We start from the raw sequence: 8,912 nt of genomic DNA on the forward strand, positions 1-8,912 counted from the left end.
TTGCTGTGTGCCGCTAAAGTGTTCGGGTTTGACTTGAAGAAAAGATGGCAACCCTTATGTGCCCTTTAGAATCACAATATTCCAACATCACTTTTTTTTTCTTTTAATATATCCCAGGGCACAGATGTGTTCCCATTACTTACCTGTGTATTGAAGGATCCCACCCAGTTTCCAGATCCAGAAGTATTCTCGCCAACCAGGTTTCTGGACAATAACGGAGGCCTGGAGAAGAATCCAGCCTTGCTGCCTTTTTCTGCTGGTAAGAAGTGTGTTGTGTTTTGTAAGCAGCTATTTGAAGCAGACTTGTCCCATCCTGTCCAAAGAAAACTCTTGGGGGCCTATATTTACCTTGAACACCATTAAGATGCCTACCGCTGCTTCTCCAAAATCACCAGTGATCTTCAGAATTTGTATATTTGAGTATTGCCAGAACGTGTACGGTGACAGCACTGAGATATGGGCTCTGTATCATTGGGAGGCAGGTGACACATCCTTTACCATGCCATACAGGTTTTTTTTAGAAATGGTGGTATACATAAGGATAGGCAGCAAAGGTTGAAAGGGGGAAGGTTTTTTGTGACCGATGTGCCACATTATTGGAATATTTAAAACATAATCTTAACCACTTAAGCCCCTGACCATTATGCATCTTGAAGACCAGGCCACTTTTTGCGATTCGGCACTGCGTCGCTTTAACTGACAATTGCGCGGTCGTGCGACGTGGCTCCCAAACAAAATTGACGTCTTTTTTTTCCCACAAATAGAGCTTTCTTTTGGTGGCATTTGATTACCTCTGCAGTTTTTATTTTTTGCGCTATAAACAAAAATAGAGCGACAATTTTGAAAAAAAATGCAATATTTTTTACTTTTTACTATAATAAATATCCCAACATATATATATAAATTATTTTTTTCCACAGTTTAGGCCGATACGTATTCTTCTACATATTTTTGGTAAAAAAAATCGCAATAAGCGTTTATTGATTGGTTTGCGCAAAAGTTATAGGGCCAAATCCTCAGCCAGGCGGCGTAACTTAACTTTCAGCAGTTAAGTTACACTGACTTAAAGTTTTTACCTAAGTGCCTGATCCACAAAGCACTTACCTAAAAATTTCAAGCCGTGTAACTTAAGTGCCGCCGTCGTAAGGCGTTCCTCCTCTCCGGGGGGGCGTTTACAATTTAAATGAGGCGCGCTCCCGCGCCGGCCGTACTGCGCATGCGTGTGACGTCATTTTCCCGACGTGCAGCGCGCGAACGTAATCGACGCCGGGCGGCTTTGTGGATTGCGACGGGACACTAAAGTTGCGACGGGTGAAAAAAAAGACGCGCCGGGAAAACAAATAATTATAAAAAAAAATGACAGCGTCGTTCGGCATGCATTCCTGAGAGGGAGAACTCCATGCCAATTTTCAAAGAAAAAAACGGCATGGCTTCCCCCCAGGAGCATACCAGGCCCTTAGGTCTGGTATGGGTTGTAAGGAGACCCCCCCACGCCGAAAAATCGACGTAGGGGGTCCCCCTACAATCCATACCAGACCCGTATCCAAAGCACGCTACCCGGCCGGTCAGGAATGGGAGTGGGGACGAGCGAGCGCCCCCCCCCTCCTGAGCCGTGCCAGGCCGCATGCCCTCAACATGGGGGGGTTGGGTGCTCTGGGGCAGGGGGGCACACTGCGGGCCCCCCCACCCCAGAGCACCCTGTCCCCATGTTGATGAGGACAGGACCTCTTCCCGACAACCCTTGCCGTTGGTTGTCGGGGTATGCGGGCGGGGGCTTATCGGAATCTGGGAGTCCCCTTTAATAAGGGGGCCCCCAGATACCGGCCCCCCACCCTAAGTGAATGGATATGGGGTACATTGTACCCCTATCCATTCACCTGTAGGCAAAAGGTAAAAGTTATTAAACACACAACACAAGGGTTTTTAAAATAATTTATTATTCTGCTCCGGATGCCCCCCCTGTCTTCGTTATTAGCTCAATTACCAGGGGGGGCTTCTTCTTCCACTCTCCGGGGGTCTTCTTCCACTCTCCGGGGGTCTTCTCCGCTCTCCGGGGGGGGTTTCTTCTTCCGCTCTCCGGGGGGGGGGGCTTCTCCGGACTCCGGGGGGCTTCTTCCATCTTCTCCCCTCTTCCGCTGTTGACTCGGCGAACCCCGGTTCTTCTGCAGATGTCCGGTGCCTTCTTCTTCAGCGCTGGCTGCCTGCTATGTTTGTGTGTTAGCTCAATTAGTAACAGGCAGCCGGCGCGGTCTTCTGTGACGTCAGGGTCTTCTGTTCTTCTCCCCTCTTCCGATGTTGCCTCGTCGCCTCTTGTCGCTGTAATGATGGAAGCGCGCCTTGCATCCCATTTATATAGGCATCACCGTCCCATCATGCTCCGGTAGGTACCCACGTGGTGGGTGCACGTGGGTAGGCACCCACCACGTGGGTACCTGCCGGAGCATGATGGGACGGTGATGCCTATATAAATGGGATGCAAGGCGCGCTTCCATCATTACAGCGACAAGAGGCGACGAGGCAACATCGGAAGAGGGGAGAAGAACAGAAGAGAAGACCCTGACGTCACAGAAGACTGCGCTGGCTGCCTGTTACTAATTGAGCTAACACACAAACATAGCAGGCAGCCAGCGCTGAAGAAGAAGGCACCGGACATCTGCAGAAGAACCGGGGTTCGCCGAGTCAACAGCGGAAGAGGGGAGAAGATGGAAGAAGCCCCCCGGAGTCCGGAGAAGCCCCCCCCGGAGAGCGGAAGAAGAAACCCCCCCCGGAGAGCGGAGAAGACCCCCGGAGAGTGGAAGAAGACCCCCGGAGAGTGGAAGAAGAAGCCCCCCCTGGTAATTGAGCTAATAACGAAGACAGGGGGGGCATCCGGAGCAGAATAATAAATTATTTTAAAAACCCTTGTGTTGTGTGTTTACTAACTAACTTTTTGCCTACAGGTGAATGGATAGGGGTACGATGTACCCCATATCCATTCACTTAGGGTGGGGGGCCGGTATCTGGGGGCCCCCTTATTAAAGGGGACTCCCAGATTCCGATAAGCCCCCGCCCGCATACCCCGACAACCAACGGCAAGGGTTGTCGGGAAGAGGTCCTGTCCTCATCAACATGGGGACAGGGTGCTCTGGGGTGGGGGGGCCCGCAGTGCGCCCCCCTGCCCCAGAGCACCCAACCCCCCCATGTTGAGGGCATGCGGCCTGGCACGGCTCAGGAGGGGGGGGGGGCGCTCGCTCGTCCCCACTCCCATTCCTGACCGGCCGGGTAGCGTGCTTTGGATACGGGTCTGGTATGGATTGTAGGGGGACCCCCTACGACGATTTTTCGGCGGAGGGGGGGTCTCCTTACAACCCATAACAGACCTAAGGGCCTGGTATGCTCCTGGGGGGGAACCCATGCCGGTTTGGAATTTACAAATTGCCGTGGAGTTCTCCCTCGGGAATGCATACCAAATGCCGTCGCTTGAATGGGCCTTTACAAGGTGTGACTAACTTTACACTTTGTAAAAGCAGCCCTAGTTTTACACCAGGCAAACTAACACTTACGGCGAAAAAACTAGGCACAAAAGCTTTGAGGATCGCCCTAAGTGCTAATTTGCATACTAGAAGAGGCATTTCGACTCGAAATGCCCCCAGTGGCGGATGCGGTACTGCATCCTAAGATCCGGCAGTGTGAGGCCCCGTACACACGACAGAGGAACTCGACGTGCTTGGCACGTCGAGTTCCTCGTCGAGTTTTGGGATGAAGCCGCCGAGGAGCTCGGCGGGCCGGCTTCTCCTATAGAACAACGAGAACAACGAGAAAATAGAGAACATGTTCTCTATTTTCTCGTCGAGTTCCTCGGCGGCTCCATCGAGCCAAAACTGTACAGACGACAGAGTTTCTCGGCAGAATCCGGGTTTTGACCGAGTTTCTCGGTGAATTCTGCCGAGAAACTCTGTCGTGTGTACGAGGCCTAAGTCCCTTACAGATGTCGGATCTTCTGCCTAACTTAGGAAAACTGCTTCTGAGGATCAGTTCCAAAGTTAGAACCAGAGATACGACGGCTTACGCCGGAGTATCTCTTTTGTGGATATGGCCCATAGCGTCTACAAAATAGGGGATAGTTATATGGCATTTTTATTAATATTTTTTTTCTAGTAATGGCGGCGATCAGCTATTTTTATCGCGACTGCGACATTATGGCGGACACATCGGACACTTTCGACACATTTTGGGACCATTGTCATTTTTACAGCGAACAGTGCTATAAAAATGCACTGGTTACTGTAAAAATTACACTGGCAGTGAAGGGGTTAACCAGGAGGGGGCGCTGTAGGGGTTAGGTGTGCCCTAATGTGTGATTCTTACTGTGGGGGGCGTGGCTTGACGTGTGACATCACTGATCGTCGTTCCCTATGACAGGGAACAGACGATCAGCGTCAGTCTGACTAGGAAGCACAGGGAGAGGTTTGTTTACCTCTCCCCTTTCCTCCTCTCTGTGACCCGCTGTGGTCCGCTGTTCCCACTGGGATGGTCACAGAGAGAAGAACCCGGTCCCTTGCGACCCACAGCTGGGATCTTAAAGGGGACATACATGTACACCCTTGTGCCCAGCCGTACCATTTTGTCTACGTATATCGTCGTGCGGTGGTCCTCAAGTGGTTAAAGGGGTTGTAAACCCATTTTAACCACTTTATGCTACAGGTAAGCCTATATTAAGGTTTACCTGTAGCTACCCTGGATATCTCCTAAACCTGCACGGTTTAGGAGATACCCCCCTGTGTCTGCTTGTGCCAAAGTGATCTGATCACGTCGTGCCGTTGCTTCAGTTAGATGTGCCGTTACCAGCAGCTCCCGCGCATGACGTCATCGTGGCTCTGGCCAATCACAGCGCCGGAGCCGCGATACCCGGAAGTTAGCTCCGGGTGAGATTTCCGTGGTCGGAAGGGGGGTCGAGGACGGCTGCAGGGGCTTCGATCTAAGGTAAGTAATACATAATGAGCTAGTATGCTATGCATGCTAATGGCAGCTTTCTGAGTATCTTTTATCAGCATTGAGCTTAGGAAGGAGATGGGACGGTCTTATAGCCTGATACTCAGCTTGACATTGCTGCTCTGACAGGTAGAGAAAGTTATGAAGTGAATTAAAAGTATTCCCTAAGACAGTGGTCTCCTAACTGTGGCCCAGGGGGCCAGCTATGGGCCTTTGTTTGCTTTTAGCTGGTCCTTGGGGCACTATTTCATCCACTGATACCAACAATGGGGCATAATTCCCCCCCAAACTAATGCCTATGAAGGGGTACAATTCCTCCCGATGACATCAATGATGAGGCCTAATTGCTCCCACTGAAACAAATGATGGAGCATTATTTTTTCCCACTGATGCTGGTACAATTTTTACTCCCTCTGGCCACAGTCCAACCCCCCCTAAATTCTGAAGGACGATAAAACTGACCTTTGTAGGGTTGTCCCGATACCGATACTAGTATCGGTATCGGGACCGATTCCGAGTATTTGCGGGAGTACTCGTACTCCCGCAAATACCCCCGATACCAAAATAGAATACTTAAAGCCGCCCCCGCCGCCACCGCCACCGCCGCCGCCGCCGCCGACGCATCCCGTCGCTACAACGCATCCCGCCGCATTCCCCGCTTGGTTAATACGGGCGGGGAACATTACAGCATTCATTTGAATAGCTGTAGTCTTTCCCGCCCGCCGCGTATAGACACTCCCCCTTGCTCGGGTGAACTGTCCAATCCCGAGCAAGGGGGAGTGTCTATACGCAGCGCGGCGCCAATCATTACAGCTGTTCAAAGCTGTAATGTTCCCCGCCCATATTAAGCAGTCGGCGGCAGCGGGGATGCGGCGCGATGAAGGTAAGGGGGACAGGACATGGCTGCATATGGGGAGACCTTGCTGGATGTGGGGGACATTGATGTGGGGGACATTACTGGATACGGGGGACATTACTGCATACGGGGGACATTACTGCATACGGGGGACATTACTGCATACGGGGGACAATGCTGGATATTGGGACATTGCTGGATATTGGGACATTGCTGGATGTGGGGGACATTGCTGGATATTGGGACATTGCTGGATGTGGGGGACAATGCTGGATATTGGGACATTGCTGGATGTGGGGGACATTGCTGGATATTGGGACATTGCTGGATGTGGGGGACATTGCTGGATGTGGGGGTCATTGCTGGATGTGGGGGACATTGCTGGATACGGGGGACATTGCTGGATGTGGGGGACATTGCTAGATGTGGGGGACATTGCTGGATACGGGGGACATTGCTGGATAAGGGGGACATTGCTGGATACGGGGGACATTGCTGGATACGGGGGACATTGCTGGATAAGGGGGACATTGCTGGATAAGGGGGACATTTCTGGATACGGGGGACATTGCTGGATACGGGGGACATTGCTGCATACGGGGGACATTGCTGGATGTGGGGGACATTGCTGGATGTGGGGGACATTGCTGCATACGGGGGACATTGCTGCATACGGGGGACATTGCTGGATGTGGGGGACATTGCTGGATACGGGGGACATTGCTGGATACGGGGGACATTGCTGCATACGGGGGACATTGCTGGATGTGGGGGACATTGCTGCATACGGGGAACATTGCTGCATACGGGGGACATTGCTGCATACGGGGGACATTGCTGGATGTGGGGGACATTGCTGGATATGGGGAGACATTGCTGGATATGGGGAGACATTTCTGGATATGGGGGGACATGGCTGCATTTGTGGGGGGACATGGCTGCAAAATAATAAAAATAAAAATAAAAAATACATTTTTTTATTTCTTTATAAAAAAATAAATTAAAAAAAGGGGGGTTGCCATCCGGGGCCCTGGGGACCTCGGACCCCTTACAAGAAAAAAAGTGTGTTGCCATCCGGGCCCCTGGGGAACTCTGGGCCCCTTACCCCCTTACAGGTGTACTGCCTGTACCTCCCTGATGGCGGCCCTGTGGAGACCCCTGCCCTAAGAGGTAAGGCTTTATTCTCATAACAGATTCTAAACTTTAATTTATTACATATTCTCTTTTCTGACTGGTTCTTGATAAATACAGTTGAATTAACATTTTGGACATCACCTGAAAAATATTTTTGAATGTTTTATTACATAGTCAAAACTTTATATTTTTGGAGTAAGAAAAAAACCTTTGTCAATTAATTTTGTATTTTTTGTGTCCCAGTAGGAAGATTTTATTTCACTTTTTGTCAACAGGAATTGAGAGGAAATGTATGTAAAGTCCCTGATTCTAGTGTTCCCATTAGATGATTTTTCCTCTATTTCTGTTTTCTTAGCAACTCAAATTATAGCTTTTATTTTACTTTCACCCTTTATGACAATGGTCACCTAAAACCTTTAATCATCCTATCCAAAACCCCAAAAAAAAGGTTTAGATCCACTTTAACCGCTTGCCGACCGGCGCACAAATGTATACGTCGGCAGAATGGCACAGACAGGCAAATGGGTGCGTATATATATACATCCCTTTAAATTTGCTGCTGTGTCAGCGCGCACATGCTACCGTGCCCGCGGGACCCCTGGACCTGATGTCCGTCGGTGTCCCGCGATCGTGTCACGGAGCTGAAGAACGGGGAGATGCCAGTGTAAACACAACATCTCCCTGTTCTTCCTGGTGACAGGTCACTGGTCATCTGCTCCTTCTCATTGGGAGCACTAATCAGTGACGTGTCACTCGTAGCCACGCCCCCTAACAGTTAGGATCACTTTCTAGGACACGCTTAACCCCTTCCTAGCTCCCTAGTGGTTAATCCCTTCACTGCCAGTCACATTTACACAGTATTCAGTGCATTTTTACCACCATTAGTAGTAAAAAATAAATATTAATAAAAATGCCATAAAACTATCCCCTACTGTAGACGCTGAAATTTGCAAAAAACAATCAATAAACGCTTCTTGCGATTTTTTTTTACCAAAAATATGTAGAAGAATACGGCCTAAACTGAGGACATTTTTTTTATATATATTTTTTGGGGATATTTATTATAGCAAAAAGTTACAAATATTGCTTTTTTTTTTCAAAATTGTCGCTCTATTTTTGTTTATAGCGCACAAAATAAAAACCGCAGAGGTGATCAAATACCACCAAAAGAAATCTCTATTTGTGGGGGAAAAAGGACATAAATTTTGTTTTGGAGCCACGTCGCACGACCGCGCAATTGTCAATTAAAGTGACTCAGTGCCGAATCGCAAAAAGTGGCCCGGTCATTTGGCAGCCAAATGGTCTGGGGCTGAAGTGGTTAAATAGATTTTATTGCACTGTTCAACACCTAATATGATATCTTGTACACCTACAGGAAGGCGGATGTGCCCAGGGGAAAGCTTGGCCCGCATGGAGCTCTTTCTTTTCCTCACCTCCCTCCTCCAGAAGTTCACCTTGACCTCCCCGGTACCTCGAGAAGACCTCAACTTAGCCCATGAAGTCAGCAGTGCTGGACACTTTCCTCGCTTCTACAAAATGTCTGCCATTCTCCGCACTAGCACAATATAGTCTTGATTTTGTTTTTTTTTATTTTCCTATTGTAATTTACATTCAACTTGTATTTTCCTTTTATACTGTAGTAGCAAAATAAAAACATATTTATTTAAGCACTTAAGACCACATTGTAATGATTTTAAAAAACTACTTTAAAAGAATAAACTAAAACTGCGGTTAGATATTGGTAATGAGAGAGCTGGGTGTTAAATGGTAATTCCCTGGTGATATTACCATTTCATTTTTTGCGCTATAAACAAAAATAGAGCAACAATTTTGAAAAAAATGTAATATTTTTACTTTTTGCTATAATAAAAATCCCCCAAAAATATAAAAAAAAAAAATTCCTGAGTTTAGGCCGATACGTATTCTTCTATACATTTTTGGTCATCCTGTG

General features: G+C 48.6%; 1 protein-coding gene across 1 annotated transcript in view; it reads left to right on the forward strand.

The window, feature by feature from the left end:
• Window positions 1-8,631, forward strand: part of LOC120913364 (cytochrome P450 2G1-like) — a 38,797-nt gene extending 30,166 nt beyond the window's left edge. Inside the window, exons 8-9 of the mRNA XM_040323243.1 lie at window positions 118-259; window positions 8,337-8,631. Coding sequence (XP_040179177.1) covers window positions 118-259; window positions 8,337-8,530 — 336 coding nt within the window. The 3' untranslated portion in view covers window positions 8,531-8,631. The remainder of the gene's footprint in view (window positions 1-117; window positions 260-8,336) is intronic.
• The last annotated feature ends 281 nt before the right edge of the window (window positions 8,632-8,912 follow it).

This window comes from Rana temporaria, chromosome 9 (assembly GCF_905171775.1).
Source record: "Rana temporaria chromosome 9, aRanTem1.1, whole genome shotgun sequence".
Classification (NCBI taxonomy): Eukaryota; Metazoa; Chordata; class Amphibia; order Anura; family Ranidae; genus Rana; species Rana temporaria.